General features: G+C 37.8%; 2 protein-coding genes and 2 non-coding genes across 9 annotated transcripts in view; 2 read left to right on the forward strand and 2 right to left on the reverse strand.

Annotated features, from left to right (window-relative positions):
* The window catches only part of LOC116161281 (synaptotagmin-7), a 650,310-nt gene that overhangs the window by 423,319 nt on the left and 203,843 nt on the right, over positions 1 to 23,148 (forward strand). The window lies entirely within an intron of this gene.
* Positions 1,497 to 1,568, forward strand: Trnag-ucc. Its single transcript has one exon. It is a non-coding gene; the product is annotated as a tRNA-Gly (tRNA).
* Trnag-ucc lies at positions 1,764 to 1,835 on the reverse strand. Its single transcript has one exon. It is a non-coding gene; the product is annotated as a tRNA-Gly (tRNA).
* Positions 4,517 to 23,148, reverse strand: part of LOC116161270 (calpain-A-like) — a 48,596-nt gene continuing 29,964 nt past the window's right edge. For 2 of the 5 annotated variants that reach the window (XM_031474578.1, XM_031474577.1), the window contains 13 exons: positions 14,807 to 15,171; positions 14,341 to 14,475; positions 14,124 to 14,292; positions 13,354 to 13,535; positions 13,046 to 13,299; positions 9,908 to 10,071; positions 9,640 to 9,857; positions 8,702 to 8,744; positions 7,283 to 7,424; positions 7,003 to 7,200; positions 5,161 to 5,288; positions 4,908 to 5,103; positions 4,649 to 4,861 (listed from right to left, as the gene is read on the reverse strand). In XM_031474578.1, coding sequence (XP_031330438.1) covers positions 4,776 to 4,861; positions 4,908 to 5,103; positions 5,161 to 5,288; positions 7,003 to 7,200; positions 7,283 to 7,424; positions 8,702 to 8,744; positions 9,640 to 9,857; positions 9,908 to 10,071; positions 13,046 to 13,299; positions 13,354 to 13,535; positions 14,124 to 14,292; positions 14,341 to 14,475; positions 14,807 to 15,171 — 2,280 coding nt within the window. In that variant the 3' untranslated portion in view covers positions 4,649 to 4,775. Of the gene's footprint in view, positions 4,862 to 4,907; positions 5,104 to 5,160; positions 5,289 to 7,002; positions 7,201 to 7,282; positions 7,425 to 8,701; positions 8,745 to 9,639; positions 9,858 to 9,907; positions 10,072 to 13,045; positions 13,300 to 13,353; positions 13,536 to 14,123; positions 14,293 to 14,340; positions 14,476 to 14,806; positions 15,172 to 20,553; positions 21,285 to 23,148 lie in introns of those variants that run through there. The other 3 variants (XM_031474576.1, XM_031474574.1, XM_031474575.1) reach the window with 3 other exon arrangements.

The following is a 23,148-nucleotide window of genomic DNA, read 5'->3' on the forward strand; positions in this document are numbered from 1 at the left end:
CCCAATTTTTATGATAGACGGCACAATTTATTCCATCGATGCTGAGTAGACTGGAGAATGGTACAAGGTTTTTATCGAGTTCAGGTTTAAGTATATCCCAATAAACTGGCCCATTGATTAGGCTCATATTCAATAGCACACTAATCCTTGAACACGTAGAGATTGATTGGCGAAGGTTTGACATCACTGTCTCTTTGCGTTCTCGAGTTAGACGAGGAACACAGACGGACAGACGGACAAAACCATCACACAAGGGGAGTTTTTTTTTCTTTCGAATAATTCCCCTAAAACCGAAATCTTTCTATCCACGCAAAAGAAGCGCAGGGTTAATTAATATCTTGGAAGCTCTCCACCATGCGCTCTAGGTAGGTAATTATGCCATTTTAAATGCCTGGTTATCCAAGGGTTGTAGTTGTACGAAGGGTCAGAGATGAAAGGTTATGTATTGAACCACACGCAAATTGCAATCTCGCCATTTCTGTTTAGAAAACAGAAACATTTACCTATTACCCTTTCGACAGATATCTACCAAGATATGTGATGGTTTTGTCAGTCTGTCCGTCTGCTCCTCGTCTAACACGAAAACGAAAAGAGATTACGATGCCAAACTTTCGCCAATCGACTTCTGGGTGTTCAAGGATCATTACTTGCTATTGAATACCTATGAGCCGGATGAAAAGTCTGGTTTCCGTTTCTCTACTGAAATAAATCGTAGGTATGCGATTCTTCGTATCTTGTTCTACTTCTTATTCTTTTCATTTTTAGCAACCAGGAAAAAAAACACACACGCACACTCATAAGATAAATCGTCGAAGTTTGAACTGCTAGATAAAATAAACACAAGCGTATTATAAATAATTACTTGAAAAAAAAGCAGACGATGAAATGAGGAAATAAAAAGAAACGATTTTGGTCTAAAAAATTTAAAACAAGTTGTAAATCAGCATATGCATGATTAAAGCGCATTTTTGGTAACACAGGTCACTATTTTATTAGCAAAGGTTAAAATTATCGATCTCACGAGTAATTTTGGCTGCGTTAAATAATTAATTTTATTTAATTTCAATTGAGGGTACGTCTTTATTTTGTAAAACAAATCACAAAGTAAATAATTAAGTTTTTATACTGGTAGCGCTATCTAACGTTAAAATTATAGCACCTCCGAAAACCATACCTATCGAAATTATTTTCTTAAATTATCGATCTCACAAGTAATCTAACTCAAAATAGACTAGAGCCTGCACATCTACACTATAGCAGAAAGCTTTTAGTGAAAATTTGAAGTCTTTAGCTATTGTAGTTGCTGAGATCTCACCCGGACAGCCGGCCAATCAGCCATAACGAATATAATAGCGTATTTTTTTCAAAAATGCGCTAAAAAGTGAACATTGTCGATATTGGATTGCTATAAAGACAGATTTAGACGAAAATTCGATGAAAAGAATGAAGAATAAAATATTTCAACATCACAAAAACAACAAATTAAAATATACAGTGCGATGGTGGTGTAATGGTCAGCATAGTTGCCTTCCAAGCAGTTGATCCGGGTTCGATTCCCGGCCATCGCAACTTTTTTTTGTAAATCAATGAGATTCGTCCATCTGTCTGATAGTTTAGCAATAGCATAGCAATTGAACAATATAATTTTTACAGTTACGCTCATCCTTTTAGATTTTGCATTCAAGTTACCACAGGCAGTAGGTGTAATAAAATAGGTTTTGTATATTTTCAGATAAAACGATCTCCTAAATTTGCAAAAATCTTGCGATGGCCGGGAATCGAACCCGGATCAACTGCTTGGAAGGCAACTATGCTGACCATTACACCACCATCGCACTGTATATTAAGGGTAGTACAACATTTATAAAAGTTTAAATCCATTCACCTAGGTATGTATTTTGCACCATTTGTAGGTTTCAATTGATTATTTCCCCCAAAGCACCCTGGGGCTAGGGAGAAACAAGTACAATTTTTGGTGTACACCAAAAATTCAAATTCAAATTAATTCACATTCATTCAAATTAATTCACGTTAATTCAACTTAATTCACGTTAATTCAAATTAATTCACGTTAATTCAACTTATTTTAGGTTAATCCAAATGAATTCACAATTCACCTTAGTTCACGTTGATTCAAATTAATTCACGTTAGGTAATTCAAATTAATTCAGAGGTGTGTATGCCAAAAATTCAAAGTTGTTTCCCCCTAGCCCTGGGGTGTTTCCAATAAACCTGCTCTAGTTTATTATTCCTTTCGATGATCTTAACAAGTTCCTAGCGTCTACTTAGGTACGTCAATATCTACATAGTCGTGCTTGTCAAGAATTAAATTACTTTTAGACGGATCAAGGTCTGTGGATTTTGAGTAGTTGCAACTCGAGTTCACCACCTCCTCAGCCCATAGACTGCTTAGAGTACCCTAAAGTTCGCTTCTCTAGGTACCGATAGGGATTTAGAAGCCCCTAATAGGTTTCTGTTAAGTCTTTTTCAATGCCTTTGGGCCTCTGGAATGCCCTAAGTTCTTTTCACTTAGGGATTTTGAAGACCCTAAAGCTTCTCTCAAGTCTTTTCAACTCCGTCTGATTATGTATGGAGCCTCTCCAGTAGGTATCTCACAGGTTACTGATAGGCAGATTTGAAGGCCCTAAAGTGTCCATAAAAACTCCTTAACCATTTTCAACACCTGAGTCTGTAGAACTTCTCCACCAATATCGTAAGTTCCCTTCGCCCAGATATCGTTTCGAAAACCCTAAAGTTTCCGCTACAATTTCCAAACTGTGTCACCACCTTCGGAATACCTTAAGTTCCCTTCACTCAGATATTGATAGGGGTTTTTGAAACCTCCTAATGTTTTTGCTAAGATTGATAAACGCTTTCAACCACATCTGACTTTCAAATGCTTTTAGGAGCCTTAAATGCTCTTATACACTCATTATCTAAGAAAGAAAATAAACCTTCTGAAGACCGTTAGACTCTCAAAAATCATCACAGACTTTGTTCCTAACAAAAAAACCCTAAAGAGCATCTAAAAAAGCGACAAAGAACCTTGGTGTGACCCTAGGGGTTCATTGCATTTGACCCATTTTTAAATTGTTACATGTGGTATATTATGTTAACTGTGCAAAGTTTGAATCGAATCGGTCCACGTCCAAGCGTTTGACAGTTATCGTGTCCACGGACAGACATGCCCTATCGACTCCCCTATAAAGCTTGCATGGCCGCTTAATAAACTGTGTCACAGCTTCTAAAATTGCAGAATGTACAAAGAGAAAAGATTGTCGGCTCTATAAAAAAGCCCCGAAAAATCTCTTGGAGACTTCGAAGCTTTTGGAAACGCTGCGCCCCTTAAAGGGCTCTAAACTATTCGATGCCGGGGTCAATCTTTCCCTCGCCAACAATTTCTAACTTTTTCATCACCTTCCTGAGTATCTTAATTTAATTTTGGATCCTCCTAACGTTTCTAACAATGTGAGTTCGTTTCTAATTGGAAAACCCATAAGTTCCCAATAACTTTTGCAAGGGCTCCTAAAGTTTCCGCTTGAATAGAGAAAAAAGATTATCGGCGCTGAGAGCTTCGAGAAATCTCTTTGGAGACTCTTGTTAGAATTTTATAAAATGCACCACAGACAGACTCTTAAGGACTCATAAAAGTTCATAATAACCACATAAGACACTTAAACACTCTCAAAACGTTTTAATTCTTAGATGTTCTGCGACGACTTTCGCGGGAAACTCGCGCCACCAAAAGTGTTCGGTCTCTCTTGCTTCTGGACTGGGAAACGGCGACCTCAGGAATTCTAAATGTACAATTCCGGTCTTGGCAGTCGCGTCCCGGAAGCCAAAGTGGGTCGCGACTGTCAAAGATCGTAATGGGCAAGCGGTGGGCTCCTAAAACAAACTTACAGCGAAACAGGAATTTCCCTCAGCGGGAACAGTAAATAATCGGATTCGGTAGGAATGTGAAACAATATCCTCCCCTCACGCTCATATTTTCCTTAAACTGCACAACCTGGCCGGTTTAATGCCAGATTTTCATATACAATTAGAAAACTATAATCGATTAATGTGTAATTAACAGACCTAAAACTTAATACAATTGATTTTCTTCCCTGGCAACAAAGATTTCGACCGATACAGCCTCTTATTTTCCTTTCCGGGCGACTCTACCAATTAACCCGACGCCGAACTTAAAAAGCTTATTGATACCGAGTGTTCATTTACAAAGTGATCACTAAAACTAGTAATTTCATAGCGGAAAACAGGTGCTCTGTTACAGTTCTTAAAGATTCTAGAGGCAAACTAAAAGACATTTTTGGAGTCTCAAGCAAAATTTTTAATACATTTTGAGCGTCTACGTGCCTTGTGGACATCTACGGAAGATCTTTGGAAGCTCTTCAGAACTGTTGGTAACCCTTACAGGATCTAAACCATTAAAATACTGCACTTAGACTCTTAAAAGGTATTGAAGGCTATTAATGGGGAAGAAAGCATTGTTTAGAAACCACACACGGCTCTATAAACTTGAATATATTTATTTGATTGAAGGTAAGTACTTAACAATTTCTTCGTGCAGAACAAGTTATAGATCAATAGTCTTTAACATTAAAGCAACAACATTACAAAATAAGTAAAAAATTTGACGCTTTGGTAGGCTCTTTGGCAAAGAATGTCTCACTATATTAAGTAAAATATTAAAATAAACTTTTATCAAAATCTATAAAAATACACATTTCAAAAATGGAACAGTATGTATACTTTCGATTTTAAAGGCAACTTTAAGAGTACAAGGTAGTCTCGATCCAATCGTCAAAAGACAACGTTATCGCCTGGGCACCGCCCTTCGTCTTCCTTTGAAAGGTCTCTGAAATGGGACACGTGAGGCCGATGAGCTGCACAACATGCCTCACCTATCATGGTCTTCAGTTTGAGAGCGCAAAGGATGAACTCGTCGAACGCGATCTCGGCCTTCTTGTTTCCGTAGCGGTGCATCAGGAGGTTGAGGACGTGGGTGTTGAGTAGATAACCGCACGAGTTTAGGGCGTGCCGCAGTTCGAATCCGCTCAAGCTTCCTGAGCTATCCTTGTCGTGCTTGGCGAAGATTTGCTTGAGAGTGTCATTGCAGGTTAGTGCCGGCGAAGTTTGACGAGAGGGGGCGCTTACCTTTGCGTTCTTTATTAGTGACCATAATGACTTGAACTCCTCGAATCCGAGCTTGCCAGAATGGTCTGCATCTAAGAGTGCAACGATGGACTTACAGACGTCCCTGGAAAATCCGTGGTTCGCAGTTTCTGAAAATGTTTGTTGCTTAACGTTACTGTGCCACATTGGAATTCGGGTAAGTAAACAATCTGTGTTTTGATATAGTGTAGTGAAGTGAAGTACTTTTAAGCGATAGCGATAGTTTTAGCATTGTAAGTATAAAGTGCATAAGCAAGAGCACAGAAAAGTTACGTTTGGGCAGTTTTCTCTCAAAAAAGAACTATGCGACAAGATATGGATAGTCTTCCCCCCTCCCCTCTCTTGATATCCATTATCTTCGCTAATTAGGTAAAAAACAAAATAAACCCTCTTTCGATTTCTAATCTGTTCTTCTGTTTGTCCAACCGAATTCTTTGACTTCAACTTCCAAAACCAGTATCCTATTGATTCTCATTCCATTATTTGGCCTGTAAATTCTTCTTCCTTCTCTTCCACTCTTTTATACACACAAATTCACCCTCGCGAAATGTTTCCCCTCGCTCTGGGTCAATTTCTCTCGGAATAATTTTGCCAACGCGAAAAGTTAATTTGTCCTAAAAAATAGCCTATGTAAATTTCCCCCTTCTTCCCAAGGGTTCATGATGCACTATAAATTCGCCCCAAAAATCCCCCCTTGATATAATTGCTTTAAGAAGGAATAATCTTGTAGAAGAACAGCCAACGCGACAAGCTACTTGACCCCTACAAAATTCTTCTCTGAATTATTCCCCTCAATAATATTCTATGCATAAGTACCCCTTTGCACTAGCAAGAATTCAATTCGCATTCAAGAATTCGCCATCGAAATACACGCCCTCTAAATATTTGTGCCCACATATTGGCTAATTCGGCACGAAAAGTTCGCCCTTGAAATATTTGCTCAATTCGAAAAAAAAATTAATGTGGGTCACTTTACGTCAGTAAATTCCCTTTCTGGAACTCGTGGAAACATTCACCCTTGGTCTCGGAAACCACGCCTTCGGAATATTTGTTTTTACATGAACCCCAAGTCGATTTGCCACTATGTCCACGCAAAGTATCCGCCCCAAAGCTCGATGTAACAAAAATTCATGCGCGACAATACGATTCGGTTCAAGTTCTCGCCCTTGGAAAACACGTGATCGGAATATTCCGCCTAAAATTCCTACGCAAATTGTTTCGGCACGATAAATTCGCCTTTGAAATATTTGCTCAATTCGAAAAAAATTTAATGTCGATCACTTTACGTCAGTAAATTCACTTTCCAGAACTCGTGGAAACATTCAACCTTGGCCTCGGGAACCACGCCTTCGGAATATTTGTTTATACATTGTTTATACATGTAAAAAAATTCGTGCGCGACAATACGCCTCGGTTCAAGATCTCGCTCTTGGAGAACACACTTCAGGGTATTCGTCTCACAATTCTGATCCAGCAACTCGTCCTCCAACATAGTTGACCTCGATGCCAGATAAATTCACTGTACGGTATGTTAATTTACCCTGGTAACTTTGCCCCCTAGTATTCGCCGAAATATTCGCCTTGACTATTCACTTCTCACATTTTCTTATCTGATTGTGCAATTGTGTGAAATTTGCGGAGGTTTTTTTATTAACTCAGTCGTGGGTTTTGCGATAAATTTGGTATTTTTGAAGCCAACTATAATTGTGTAACTGTTCTGACTAAAATGAAAAATAAAATTCATTTTCATACAGAGGGGGAAAGATGCAGCATGCTCACAACGTAGGTACAATTACAAACAACATCTAAAAACACTAAACATACCATCACCCTTAGGCGGAGCAGTCTGAACGACAGAAGCAGACACCGGATTAGGCACAATTTCGCTAATAGGAGTATTCTTACAAAGCGGTATACAAAAGAATCCTATTAAAGAATTGGCAACGTTGCTCCCAGAATCGGTCGCCGCACGTCCCGCACTGGCCTCGACATTCCGCACACTAACCTTGCCTAACTGCATTTCTACACCCATAAACATTAATTACGGGTTAAGAACATGCGGTCCGCTAACCAAGCATTACCAAAAAACTTTCGCCAGACATACCTTTTCTAGTCGCAAAGTCCAAAACGTCCTTGAGTTCCTCCCAGTCGATCTCCATATCGTCGCCGGCTAACTGTATGAAATACTGACGCACCTCGTCGACCTTCTCGTCCTGGGCCTGCTTCTCGGGTGTGGCGGACGCCACCTAGGTCGATACAAACATTAAAGAAATGTGCGTTAGGGGTAAGTATCTACAGAGCGCATGCGCGTTAAAAAAAGAGAAAATTCAGCCGGTTATCATGCAACAAAAGCATACCACCGTTATTAGTTTAAATGATCTATACTGGGCTTGTACAGTTAGAAACACCCCCGAGTAGTAAGCAATAAAGTGAGCCTAACTATAATTTACCTTCAGCATAATAAAAACGATTGTCCTCAACACTTCCGGCCGCCTATTTCCGCAAGACGGAATTAAAAACGAGACAAAGCCGCACGTGTAGCACAATATAACACAACCCGCATTGATCACTGAATTTATAACGTTCAATGACTACTTAAAATATGTGATTGACTATATACCTTGTTACCAACCTCTTCCAGTACTACTCTCTGTATTTTTAGACAACATTCGGAATATCAGACAAAATTTAGTGGGCTCCAGTACGTTTTCTACCACTTTCCTGAGTCTCTGGATTCTGGAAAGGGTCTAGAGATCACTAGAAGCTCTATAAGATCTATAAATAAGTAAAGAAGGAATTTTAAAGCTGTTAAAAGTGTCGAGGTTCTGCAACCCGGACAAATATTGTTCATGATGTAAAGAATTTATCTGGACAATTGGGGTCAACGAAATATGTGTCATTTTTACGTCGGGGTTTTCAATGATCTTTTGTTCTCCAATTAGTTACTGCGTCTAGATGTAGTATTACAGTCTCAGCTCATCATGGGGTAAAGATAGGGTGTCAAATTCTGATCTCTCGGTTCAATTGACTGGAATTGACATGAATTCGTTAAAAAAAATGCGAAGACACGAAAGGGAAGACAATGTAACTTCTTCGATTATTATAAAAAAGCAGGAATGTTCACCCCACGCTTTTCAGATAATTTTAAATTGTTTCCACATGAAAAAAGGGTGGTTTACGAGTTTACAGAAAGAGGTTGTAACAAAAGGTGCGAGCTTTGACTACTGCAAAATAATATGTACATGTCTGGAAGCTGTTAACGTTCTTTCATTCCCTCTACACGTTAAAACCCGCTGGGTTCTTTATCGACGTGTCAAATTTGAGACCTGTTTCTACCGATCGATGAAATTCAAAAAGCAAAAAGTTACACTTTTTTTGTCTTTCAAGTTCTCGAAATTGATGCCCTTATCGCAAACTAAATTACTCAACGTCTTAAATAAACGGCGGGTTACAAGGTTACTTCTCGCAAAAGTACGCCGTGTAACCGCGCCGTACAAAAACGGGGAATATAAAAAGAACTCACTGTTGCGACTGGCGCTTTAATTGCAACTGGATCGTCGAACATTCTGAAAAACAAAGAGACGGTTATACACGAAAGAATCGCAGTCGTCTTCGTTTGGAACTTTGTTTTATTGTCCTTAACTTTCTTTTTAGCAACTATCCTAAGTACAGAACACCTTCACCTACACCCAAGAAAAAACAAAAACTTCCAAAAGCGGAGAGAGAGAGAGAAGAGAAAAAATATATAAAAACATTCGATATTTACAAAACAAAACTTACAAACGATAACAATCAACACAAGACAAAAGTGGTATAGAGGAAGAATCCGGCTCGGAGGTAGCTCATGTCTCGGCTAACTAAAGAGACGGTATCACCGCAGCTATACCACTGACAAACTCGTTAATAGTTACTTAAGCGGTAGAGTTAAATACTGCTCTCTTATTTGTACAGCGGAGTACAAAAGAATTGTACCGGCGCTAAGATCAAATTGATCGATTCAAATCACACTGCCTAAAGTTGGGGAATAGTTCAGAATTTGAACCCGTAACCGCCGGGCGGAGGTTGCTGTGGATATTGAGGTTGCTGCGGATATGGAAGTCTGCTTTGATTCGGTTGTACGTAGGACGGAGGTTGGGGGTAATTGGGGTTGGTGTAGTGCTGTTGGTTGGGCGGAGGATAGTACTGGGGCCGCGGATAGTTCGGATTCGTGTACTGCGCTTGGGGGTTGTGGGCGGGAGGTCGCGGACCGGGCTGCTGGAACTGGAAGAAGTTTCGCGCGAAGCCGCTAAAGTCGGAGAGCCGCCCGAGTTAAAGAAGCTGCTGTAGCCGCCCGGATTGAAATTGCTCATGGCGGTGTAGCCGCGCGGAGGGTTGTAATTGTATCTACGACTGTTATGGCCCTGATCGGAACCGTGATCAGAGTCCGCGTCGTGGTCATTATGAGATTGATCGTAACCGTACTCCATGTTGTTCTTCTTCTCCGAGAAGACTCGCAGCAGAAATTCGCCCTCCTCGTTCGGCTCGTAGGTGGAAGGTACGATGCAGTACGTTCCGGGCGGAAGACGAAACCGGCAGGTGACTTCGCGAAGGTTGATGAATGACGGCGACCGCGCCACCGATACATTGTACTTGAAATAGTTTAGGTCCAACGGCTTTGGAACTCTGCTGGGGTCGGAAAGCTGAAAGATTTCCATTAGTTCATCATAAATGGACGAAGTGATCCACTTACATAAAACACCGCGAATCCGATAGATAAAAATTCCACGCCTCTTTGCTTCTTTGACCTTCTATTCTTCTGCAATAGCGCAATGATTACTGTACACTTATTGTCTTCGTCATCGTCATCAATCTCTGTCAATGTAATTCGATATTGTGGATTGTATGGGAAAGTTTCTGGAACAGAACAAAATGATTGTAACCCAGATAACGTTGGATATTCTTAGAATATACGTTCGGGTGGCATATTCCAAGGATATTCAGCAATGAATATAGTGAGAACACACTATTAATATATTCCTTGGTTTTTCGGTATTGAATATTCTGTTAAACCGAGAATACCCAACCGGCCGGCGGTGCACACGGAGCGATCTCAGGCGGCGATGTGTGGCTGACACTTGATCAGAATTTGTTTAAACCCACGAAATCCCGTCTGCAACGACGCGTATCAAGTGAATAAACACTATGGCAATAGTATAATAATAGTTGGCTAGATGTAGGAAGTGCATTGAGAACAACGGTGGCCACGTTGAACACTTGTAAACGTTATTGCTTTTGACTGTCGTTTTCCCTCCTTCCCTCCCATGTCGCTTCCTCGCGCTAACTCGCTCTGCATCGCTCCGCGCGAAACGTCGGTCGGTTGGGTTGCCTACATACAGGCGTGAAATTCCAGAAGATAAATTTGGTTCTGGCTCCCTTATTTTAGATTTCCGACCTCAAGTGTCCTATATCAAAATACTCCCCTAGGCACCCCCTATACGCTCCCAAACGGTGGCAGGTACTATAGGAATCACCCTGTATACAGTAAATAATATCGAAAGACGATTGTTGCTAAAACATATTTTTTCTCTTTTTTTCGTTTTTTTCTTTTTTCTCTCTATAAAAAATATGTTTTAGCACCAATCGTCTTTCGATATTATTTACATTACTTAAACTTATACATTGAGCAATACATAAAACATGGTATATCACCTTTTTGAATATTCCTGGTATATTACAGAAATATTAAATGTTATCTGGGAAATTGTAAATTCATCAATAATTGCGTCAAAAAATGGACATTTTCTTGAGTCCAATCGGCCTACTAAAGCTCTACACTAAAAGTCTGTTATAAATAACTATGATGCCTTTAGAAAATTCTGTGGTGTTAAAAAGGGATGAGGATATGTTCGCTTAAAAAACGTCTATATCCTGAGCCCTTTGAGGCTCTTGTGAACTGATTACAACCCTTAAAAGGTGCTTAGACATTTTTAAGGCTGTTTTAAAAGCCTCTAATGGCTCTTTGAGTCGTATTGTCTACTTCTTGCGTTCATTTTTAAGTGGGCGGGGTGAAGGCTGACCAGACAAACCCGACCAATTATACATTCCCGAACCCCGTTTTGAACCAGGGACCGCACACACAATGTCCTCGTACAGAGGCTGGGAGTTGTTGATTTTTGTACAGGAACTCCTTATCCTGTAACGCTCTCCGGGGACTCGGAGTCCGAAAATTACAATAAAAAATTGCACCTGTACACCACTCTGCAAATATGTTCGTATTAGGCCTTGGTATCTTTTCCCTCGATATCTTCCCTTCCCATTCCCTTCGCCTTACAGAAATATCCGTATTAAAAAAAACCTGCGGAGTGTGAACAAGAGCGCGTGTCCTCAAAGCTTAATTTTAAAAAACCTAACTAATTATAAGATTTATTATTTTATTTGTCGACCGCCTCCTTGCGTGGTAAAATGTCCCAACAAGCTTTGTAAGCTTTTCTTTCTTTCAGGAATGTTGTTTTAATTAATGTCTCTCGGAATAAATTGTTGTCATTCTCGATCAATCAATATTGTGTGTTTATACGAACCCATTCTGCGAATAGAGTTTTTCATGTCTGATTTTCTTTTCGTATCCAAGAATTGTCAGGTTTTAATGAAAATTTGTGTAGTTCATTCTTTGGAATTTTCGAAAGTTGATCGAGGCCACAGAATCTCTCAAACTGAGAAATTGTAAGTCACTTTACGATTTTTTTCTAGCAGAATCATGGAAAAAATTTCAATGTTGAAGTTTGTCCATATTTAGGAACTCTTTTCTTACAAAATCAATAAAAAACTGAGATTTAACATCGCTGCCTCTGTTCGTTCTCGAATTAGACTAGGAACAGACGGGCAGACAGGTGGCCACAATCATCGCATAAGGAAAATTTTTATCACAAATTCCCCTAAAAACCCTAAAACTTCAAAAAGACACTTAAAGTCTCGTGAAGATTTTTGAAAAACTTTGAAGTCTCCAGAGAGCTCTTAAAAACCCTTCAAGGCAGGTCTTCTAAACACTCCTGAGGCGCATTGAGGGTCTTTGAAGACGCGTAAAGACTTTCAACGACTCTAAAAGTGTCGAAAAGCACATTAAAAACCTTGAAACCTCAAAAAGACACTCGAAAACTTTCACAACCTCCACGAAAGTTCTCAAAAACCGTCCAAGGTAGGTCTCATGTTAAGGGTTTTTGGACGCGGAGCCTTTCAACGATTCTTAAAAGGTCTAAAAGAAAAGCTCTTAAAAACACCGTCTTTATCGCGGAACGGTGATAATCCTCCTGTTTTGGTAGCGATAAATTTTTATTAGTTTATTAACATAAAAAAACGTAATTTTATTGGGTTTTTAAAAATTCATTGATTTTTGAATTTAAAAATAAAGATTTTTTAACACCGTCCTTAACTCAGAAAGATGGAAATCTGTTGATATTGGTAGAGACAAATACTTACTTATTTATTGAAATTAAAAAAAAAAACTAATATAATTGGGTTTTTAAAAAAACGTGGATTTTTGAATTTAAAAAATAAAAATTTTTTAATACCGTCTTCTACGTGGAAAGGTAGTAAGTTAATAATTTTGATTTATTTATTAAAACAAAAAACTTAATTTTTATTGGGTCTTTAAAAATTCGTGAATTTTTGGATTTCACCACCGTCTTTAACGCGGAAATGTGGTAGGTGTTGGTAGGAACCTTAAAAAACGTTAATTTTATTGGGTTTTTAAAAATTCGTTCATTTTTTTATTGGAATATTTTGGAAAATGTGCCCAAAGATTTTCTTTAGGGTAATTTTTATTTTACTTTTTTTTTGCTGCGAAGCCAAATTCCAACTGACTATAAAAAGTAGGTAATAATAAAAGTCTCACCTAGAAAGTTTCTGCAACCACCCGAACTGACGCCCCGCACCCACTCCCCTTCAAACACGGACATCTCCCACTGCTTCATGTTCCCCCGACTGATCTCCTCCTCGGTCAACGAATCGGGCGTCAAATTACAGATCTCGACCCGGTCGAAGCGATTTTGAAAATCTTTCAGCGACATCCAAAATTCGCCGTCGTGATCGACCGTAAGGCCCAAATTCGTCTTCTCGTAGTCGGGAATGAAGCGCCACTCCGGCGATCTGCAATGGAAAAAAATTGGGTCATTCTCGCCGGCCTTAAGCCGCGCCACTTACTGATCGCTCCACGGTCCGTTCCATTCGATCTCGTTACCCCACGGATTCCTCAATCTTAAAAGTGGGATTTTTCCTACTGTATTCGGCGTACGAATATCCACGTATTTCACCCTTGTGATGCTGTAAGCGTGGCCGCGAATTAGCCCCTCGGGGGTTTCCGCCTCTAAAACGTGCGGGTCGGGCTGCAATTATAAAATAATAATAGTACATAGCGATCAAAAATGAGTGACCGTCTAATCACTTTTGGAATTTTTGTTTACATGGGAAATCCTACTTAACTTGAACTTTCAAAGGCGACTCGACAGTCACTCATTCTTGATCGCCCGTTATATTAAGTGCTTAATGACACGACGCGTAACGGAGTGTCTTTAAACGTTGCAAGTGCTTTATGGACCAATTATACAGGTGTTTCTTATGGTATTCTTTATTATACCTACCTGCAATGTAACTTAAAAATAAGGGAAATAAAATAAAATCACATTGACTAGAATACAGGTCTAATTAAGTAGGCCGTTTATTCGTAACTCCATTATTGATCAATGTCACTTGACGTTTGATTATAAAAATCACGGTTGAAAAAGATAATACACCGTCCATTCTATGGCTTTTTGCAAAAGCAGAAGAAAAGTTGGTAGGTGCAAAATCCAAATCGAATAAAGTGCTGGCCGACTTCGCACACATTATTATGATTCAGGTATAATAAATAATATTATATTCGTGTCACAAAAAATAAAAAAATATAGGCGAGAACTTAATTAATTAAAACCCACCTCAAGAGAGCAGCCCATTAGGGAGCCCCTTTCGTACGCCTTCAATATTATTTTAAATAAATTCGGTGGACTAGATTTCATTTCGTACATTTCGGTTACACCACCCGTAAAATCTTCCATCGCCTCGCAAGTGGAACCGCCCTTCAGCGCCTCGTACGAACCGTGAAGTCTAAACGAAAACAGTTAGATTGGAATTTATAGACAATGTATACATTACTTTGCATAGGCTTTCTCTAACAAGGCACTCCAGAACTCGTTCTCCTCATTTGAGTGGAGATAGACAAGTTGTCCTCTGTATGTGGGCAACCTGTCGTCAATAACTACGTCTATCCATCTCCCGTACTGCCAAAATCTGCACAATTATATTAAAAATGTGAGTCAATTTGGTGAATGTCGTTATAGGTGCTTATTTAGGGAGTGACTTCAAATCTTTATGACTAGGTAGTTCGTTGGTTACTATGATACCACGTGTGAAGATTTTCCACTATTTTTAAGAATTAACTAAAATATGTTTACACTATGCAATACCTATATCCTAAATTGAGTGTACGGGGGCCGAATCAAAAGTAAGTGTGGCGAATTCTGAACTGGAAAGCTTAAAGATATTGGGTGTGAACTGTGAACGATTCGGTGTAAGCAGAAAACTAGTTCTTTTTACCGTGGATTACCATCACTTAGCTTACCGAAAATGGAAGATGCCGGCGTACTTCTCATCAAAACCCTGATCATCCGGCACTATTTGGAAGAACAGCCTCCTGTACAGGGTCAGGTTGGCGACGGCCGCCAGCAGCCAACAATCGCCGAGTTCGCCCTGCTGCACGTCGAAACGCGAATATCCCTCAACGAAGAGCTGAGGATCGTCGACGATCTCGCCGGGTCTCAGCCACTCGTAGTGGCGATCCGTGCGGCCGTTGTGCGTTAACGAGGAACTGTCGGCCGGAAATTCGGGATCCTCGAACAGCGTTCCGTTATCGACGTGGTAGTCGCGTAACTCGTAGAAATCCTGCACGGCGCCACGGGCCCGTATTCCTGATCCGCTTTCACCTAACTGGAAAAAATAAAAAAATGTTACACGAAAGCAAGACGCAGGTAAATGGCGAAGAAGAAAATGAAGGTATGAGATGATCAAGCATTCGTGTATGTTAATAGTAATGATGGCTGATTATTAGTAAGTAACCTTGAAACCTTGCTGTGGTTGCTGCGGCTGCGCCGCCTCGCCTGTTTAGGACGAAGGCAGGAATTTGAACGTTGGTTTCTTTCACGGTTTGGAAACGTTTCAGAGATCGCGAGAGATGTCCAATTTCAAAGAAACCATAATTATTTTCGGAGTGCGCTCCGATGTTCCCGTATTGATTAAAAATATAATTTTGTAATCAAAGTTTCAAGTTTCAAGTGCTTAGGGTGAGAATTTTGAAAATTGTATGGTTACAGAGACTATGGTTGAAATGTCAGAAAAACTATCATAATTAATACTTGTATGCATTCCGTCCGACTGTCTGTGTGATGGCTCGAGATCTTAGCATAAAGACCAGGGTGTTTTTAAGACAACATCAGGTTCTAACAAAAGGGGATGGAAGAAACGAACGGATTTAGGAAGAAACGAACGGATTTAGTAAGAAACTCTTGTGCAGATAAAGCGCATTTTTTTACCGAAAAAACTTCGTACATTATCGGGTTATAAGGTAGTAGCATGCTATATTTATCCATGTATAATTTCTTGGTAGATGATTAATGGGGAGGGGGCTCTTTAAACATAAAAATTTAAAGGCTGCCTGGCATACATTCAAAATTTCCGCTGCAAGAAGAATCAACCCCTTGAATAAATTCTCCGAAATATTGCATTTTCCCTTTGTAGGTACCTTCCTCCTACATTTTCGAGATATTCTCAATCTCGTTCTCAATTAAGTCTTTAAATCGCCAATAAATGTAATAAATGGTACTTAAGAGGCTTTTAAAGATAAGGTCTCGAAGTGCATGGACAAATTTTTAAATTTGTCGGTGAACATGGCCATAAGAGCCTTTAATATTGTTGAAGAGCCTCAATTTTTAAATTTTTCAAGCCTAATGGGCCTTCTACATTGTATTAAAGCATTTAAAGGCCTTGAAGGCCGGTTGCATTATAATCAAAATCCTACATTATTTGCCAAATCTGAGTCTAAACAAGAATTATGACATTTGATTGGCTGCCTACTGCAATATAAAGCCAATCAAATGTCTTAATACCGGATTAAACAATAATCCTGGATTATTTTTTTGTGCAACTGGCCGTCAGGACTCAAATTTTAAGATGTACTATCAGGCTCTGTAATTCTTCAAAATTAATAGGTTTTTCAGCGTCTCCAAGAGTTTATAACGGCCTTCATGCGTCTTTTACGTACGTAAATAGTCTTTAAGGACTTCAACAGCCTTTCAGAGCCTTGGTACAACTTTGAGTCTTTTAGAAGAGAAAGTTGGAAGCTTTAAAGCCATTCTGCTCGGGTGGTTTTTCAGGGCCTCCGTTGATTTTGAGTTCCTTGGAATCTTTTAAAGATTTTGGTAGTCCTCAAGAGCCAATCATGCAAAAATAGCTTGGTATCAAATACTGCACGCTATAATGTTGCTCCAAGACCTTGATCTATTGATAAAAGGCGCTGGAACAAACAAATAGGTTGGCGGTCATCTAGTAAAACTTTCGAGAATTCGGAAAAAATCGACTTCATTTTTCAAAGTATTATACAGGGTGTCGAGATAAAACACAGACCTAGATAATTCCCTTCTATGTGTTATAGTTTATGAGAAAAAGTAAAGAAGAAGACGTAAAACTGTTGAGAGCGTAGGTACCAAACGAAACGTTTTGGAAAAAATTGTTGCTTTGGTCCTCCATACCATCCACCTCCGCCCCGGATAATCTATAATCCTATACTATCTATACACCCAGTCTTACTAAAATGTTTAAATAAAATTCAACATCAGCAATCGCGCACCTCCGACGCCCTCGCACAATTCCACTCTGATAAGTTGGATGCCGTACGCTTAATTAACCGGATACCGTAGCAAATTAGTGTTGGATTATGTCTTAATCGTAGCGGAAGAGCGTGATAGTATACTCGACGTTGGTGAATAATGGGAAAATGCAGATAAAAGCGAGCTATCTCAAATTATGCGTGGACGAGTTACAAAAACCAATCTCGGAGAAGTTCTAATGAAAATTCATTTCTGGGATATTGCAAATATATTTCTAAATTTATATACGTTAGATTCAGGGTCAGATTTTTTGAAAACAGAAGGCGGCTTTCAAAATCTAAGATATTTAGTAATTTACAGGGCGCCCCATTTTCTAGGGTACCTTCGTATAATTTGTTAAGGATATCAAAAATATAAAATGGTAAATTCAAAAATTAAAAAAACGGCAAATTTCAGGATGACCCTAATTCTCTTACTTAAAAAAGAAGATGCGTATTATAAAAGTTCTTTTATAATAATTATTGAATCATTTGCCGCTTTCAAAATAAGTATACGAACTCAGGTAAAAAAGTTGTCGTACATAAATGAATTATAAATGACACGCTCTGTATATTTTAATTTAAAGAATAAATCACACCAAGGATGATATTAAAAACAGATTCAAGTGATTCAAAAAATATTTTAAATACTTAAAAAAGGGCTCAAGTTATTCAAAAAATACAAAAAATTCCAAAACGACTTTTGGATTCTTTAAAATAGGTTTTGTATGAATGTTGAAGTTTTGAGTGTTATATTTTTGAAAAAAGAATTTAATATGCTGGATTTTTATATAAAAATATACAGGGTGTTCCATTTAAAAAAATTAAATAACTTTATTATCTGACCCCGTACAAAAACATTTTGAAAACAGCAGTTCATTCAACAATGATTTTAAGGAAGTTTCATATAAGGTAAACATGCCCGTACCCCTTTCAAGGGTATTTCTGAGGTTATCGTACCTAATTTTATTTTGTTAAATAGAACGCCCTTTATATTTTAATCTAAAAAGATAGCATATTAGGTTCTCTTCTCAAAAATATAACACTAAAAAATTCAACATTGATTCAAAGAAATTTAAAAAAAGATTTTAGAAAAATTAGCAAAATTCAAAATCTTTTTTGTGTATTTTAAACTAAAAAAAATATAGCGTCATTTTGAAATTGACATTTTTTCCCATATCCCTTAAGCTAGATCATTTTTTACCAAAAAGGAGCATAAGACGGTTATATTACGTTTTTTATAGAACTGATCGTTATGCAACAATTAAAATATCTAATAAGACACTTATGAATACAGAATTGAAGAATATCTCAGAGGTATTTTTTAAAAAAAAGTAAGTGGATTCCCAAGTAAATAAAAATAAAATTATTTTGTTTTAAGAAATTATCACACTCGTACTGTCGTACACCTCCGAGATACTTTTGTTTCAAAAAAGTCAAATTTTGACATGCCTGTTTTTAAAATGGCTAAATATTCGTAATTATTACCTTCAACATAGATTTATTTCACGGTCAATTATTCCTCCAAAGGTGGTTATTTCAAAATAAATCGCACTACTTACTGTGGGTCGAGAAAGTAGCAAATGATTAAAGAAAGGACACCATGCAACTTAATTGTCATTTAAATACAGTTAGAAGCTAATTAGTGGTCACCAGTTAATGACACTTAAAACTATTAGTCATTGATGCACAAGTCGTCAGTAACGGCGTTTGAAAATTATGAGTCGAGCGAGAAAAATTTCCTACACATTCCCGATTCACCAACACTTCATACAAAATTTCCTGTACATTTTCTACAGACATTTTTGAATGACCAAACTCGTTTGAAAAATTTCAATGTCTCGGAAATATATAAAGATTTCAAAATATTCGCTCGCTTAAAAGATGCAAGGGAAAATAAAAAAAAATGTCAATTTTAGAATTACCCTATATTTTCTTAGAAGATACAGAAAAATGAGTATTACAAAAATTTCTTTAAAATGATTGTTGAATAATCTTCTGCTTTCAAAATAAGTATACGAGATCAGGGAGAAAAGTAGTCGGAACTAACCTCATTTTTGTAATTTTAATCTAACATATTCTCTTTTCAAAAATATTACACACCAAGGATATTACAAAAATTCAAATGATTAAAAAAAAATTAAAAAAATATTCAAAAAGGTTAAAGATTGAAAAAAAAATACTTTGGATTTTTTGAATTTTTTAAAATCTTTTTTGAGTTTCCAATCAATGTAAAATTTTTTAACTTATATTTTTGAAAAGAGAATTTAATATGCTGGTTTTTTATACAGGGTTACTGGTAATTGGGTACATTCCTTTGGGGATCTGATAGAACAAGATATAACGAGTAAATTTAACCCTAACATGTATAGTACAAAACGTAATAGGTTTCGAGATATATTTTGATTTTTCGTTTCTCTTAAAAATGTAAGTAAAAATGTATATTAATTTTCAAGGAATGTAGTTTCATTTTTTGTAACTTTTTGCTAGAATATTTATCCAACCATATGGTCATTCGTGTGGATTAAATAGGCCCAAAAGCATTTCGATCGTGTAAAAATTTCAAATAAAAATAATCCTTTGTGAAAATTCTTGAAGGTTATTTGCAAATGAATATCAATGCAGTTTACGTACAAATTATTTCCTTATTGTGTAATAGCTATCTAGTAAGGTACGAATCGTACAAGAAACATTTAACGATTCAGAAAGCAGGGCAATAAAATTGCCATAATTACATAATTTGTTTTTTGTAATAACCAGTTTTTGAAACTGGGAAAGGTTTGCTGTAAAATTTATACCTTGTTAGATAGCTATTACAATAAAGAAGTTTTTAAAGCAATTTGCATGCAAGTTGTATTGGTAAAATTTCTTGATTCTTTGAAATTTCACACTATCCAAAATGTTTCTGTATATTTTTTTATTCTAAACGAAATACCAGTGTTGGACAAGCATTCAATCAAAAAAAGTAAATAACATTTTTTGAAAATGAGATAACGCCCAATAACTTTTTACCTGCCTCCGTATACTTATTTTGAAAACAATCATTTTAAGGAAACTTTTGTAATAGGTAAGTAATTTTCTGTGCCTCTTTCAAGGGTCATTCTGAGGTTGATCATTTTTTTTTTTATTTTCCCTCGTATCTCCGAATTTATAAACCGTATTAATTCGTGCAATAGAAACACCGGAACTGACAAGGACAGAGTTGTAGTTGATACGCGTATTGTAAAATGTTATTGTTGTTTAGTGGTGTTTTCATTTTACTTTTCAAGTTTTCCGTATATTGGGTCACTTTTACTCTGGTAGAAGGTGTGGTTATCTTATAAGTGATCAAATTTACAGTGAGTAGACTACAATAATAGAACACTTGACTTAGAAAGGTGTTCCGCAGGGTTCTATCTTTCGCCCACTGTTACCGAAATATGTACCAAAAAAAAAACCAATCAGTTTACCTTAAATATCTTCTGTTCGTTGGTGTTAGGCAAGGTAAAATTAAGTCTTCCATCTAGAGCGTGCGGCTGAAGAAGAGTTTGGGAGATGTGCGTTTTTGCAAGGACCACGTCTACGCAGCCGGTCGTCGTGTTCCCAACTTCGGGCGTCGCGCTCTCATCGGATTCATCATCACTTTTCGCCCCGTTCTTGCAGAACGTCGGCAAACACGAGACCTTCTTCGTCTTGCCCTCGCCCTTTGCGTTCGGAGCTGCCTGAGCGTCTGAAGGCGCAACAGTGTGTCCAATTTTGAAATATCTCGGCGCGGAGAAATTTTCCGACCTCTTCTCCTTGATACAGGTTTCTTTCACGTCGACGTACAGCGTCGACGTGTGTTTAAATTCGCCTTCCATTCTCCACCGCAAACTCACATTTCACTAATCGACGAGAGAGTGCACTCGGACCTATCTCGGTCGAAAGCGACAATAAAACTGATACGCAGGAAATAAAAACCGCCACTAAATATCAACCGAAACCGGAAACGGCAGCGCAAACATGACAAGCACGAAACGCCGAACCTCAGGTGAAAACTAACTGGCTCATTAATGACACGAGAAAAACGCAATTACTTAGCCTTAATTAAATTGTGTAATTGCAAATTACGCAAGGTGTGTTAATTGGGGGAAGAGGTACACAAGTGTAGATAAGATAGTCACTTTGGACTCACCATGATTAAAACCGTACCACCAAATAACAAACACACAACTGATATAATTTGGGAAAGTGTGCGATATGCTTATATGCAACGGCCAAGTGTTTTCCCGGCACGTGGGAAATTCTCCAGACGTAAATTAAGTGCACCGAGGTCAGGATTGTAAAAGGAATTAATAAACAATTAAAAACAATTCTCATTTGTAGTGCGAACCAAATGACGCAATTTACATGCGCCTCCAAGACAATGGTAAATTGGAAGGTGGGTTTTGGAAAAACAGGTCAAAGGTTTCGGGCGTAAATCGTGATGAGGAAAATTGCATGACTAATGGCTTGAGCCAATTACTAAATGCACGACTTCACCCCTTTTGGACGTTCTCGTAACCCCGAGTTCAGCTAGGGCAATTTAGCCGAAAATGTACAAAAGAGAGAAAGATTGATATATTCTTTTGTCTGCCACGCTGTATAGTTCTTGTAGTTCCTCCCTCGCTGTGCAATCCGAACCTTTCGAAAGTTTCTTGAGCCTTTCAGGGCTTTCAAAGGTCTCAAATTTCAATCTTTAAGCGGTGTCACGGACCTTCTAAGGGTATCAAAAATGACCTGCATAGAAGGACTCAAATACTCCCTGAAGAATGCACTAGGGTAGGTTGGGAGACGTGGAGGAGGAATGAAAGAGGCTTGCGAAAGATACAGGTTTTACGGACAATCAGTATTTTGTTTAGAAATGGGGACGTTTCGAAGATGGCTTTATCAAAGTTATTGGTGATTGGCGAGGTTTTTGAAATTTTGTTAAGGATGAGGTTATGGTATAGTGGAAGTCGTGGTCCTTTAAATACTGGAATCAACGGAAAAACGAGGCGGGTTCCGCAAAAGTTGAAGGGCGTATACATTTTTTCATGCTAAATTTTCGGGCAGTCTTTTTTTTTAGGAAGACGCAGTTCGTCATTGTAGTAATAAATTGGCGCAGAAGCAGTTAACCAAAGTTGTGTCAGAAGTTTAACAAGTGTGCTTTTCGGAAAAAAAGTTCCGTCGAGTTGAAAAAACAGGCAGTTGTGGTGCACAGCAAGACCTAAATTTTCTACCGTCCGAATAGCCACCGAATTTGTCATCTTATTCATCAAGTCAGTTTTCTGTGTCATCTAATTGTGTTATAAGCAAAGTGAAATTCAGAAGCTTCAGGTACTTATGTGTAAGTTAAGTGTGCAAAGCTCTTACGACAAGATTATGTGGATTACTAAGAAAAAAAACTAATCTAAAATTTCATATTTTAATTGTAGATCGCCTGAGTACGGAGTAATATGCCCAAATAAGCATTGTAAGCATTTCTTTCATTCAGAGATTTTGTTTTAATCGTCTCATGTGTTTCGAAATAAATTTTTGTCATTGTCAATTGATTAATTGCGTGTTTATTCGAATCCAAAGTGCGACCCAGATAGAGTTTTCATGTCAGATTTTTATTTTCGCGCCCAAGATTTATTTCAGGTGTTAATCAAAATTTGTGAAATAATTTCTTTTGAATTTTAGGAACGCCCACGAGTCTAGATTATAAAATTCTAAGTTTCTAATTTGAAGTTGTTATCAATTTTGATATTTTGATCTGTTTTAAACTAACTGGACATCGGAAGGACCCTATATACTCACAATGTTTATTACAAAAGTTAGTTTATATTGACTGTAGAATAATCTGCAGTTCCAGAACGGTATACGAGGTCATTTTTTTAAATGAAACACTGCATATTTTAATTAAAAAAGATAGTGCATATTTAAAAAGGATGGTATATCTTCTATCAAAAATTTAACACTAAAAAAATCATTACTGACTCAAAAAGACTCAAAGACTAAAAGGTATTAAAAAATTCAAAAATTGTTTTGCATTTCTTTTAATCATTTGAACTTTTCTTCAATTT

The sequence above is a fragment of the Photinus pyralis genome, unplaced genomic scaffold, assembly GCF_008802855.1.
Source record: "Photinus pyralis isolate 1611_PpyrPB1 unplaced genomic scaffold, Ppyr1.3 Ppyr1.4_LG10, whole genome shotgun sequence".
Classification (NCBI taxonomy): domain Eukaryota; kingdom Metazoa; phylum Arthropoda; class Insecta; order Coleoptera; family Lampyridae; genus Photinus; species Photinus pyralis.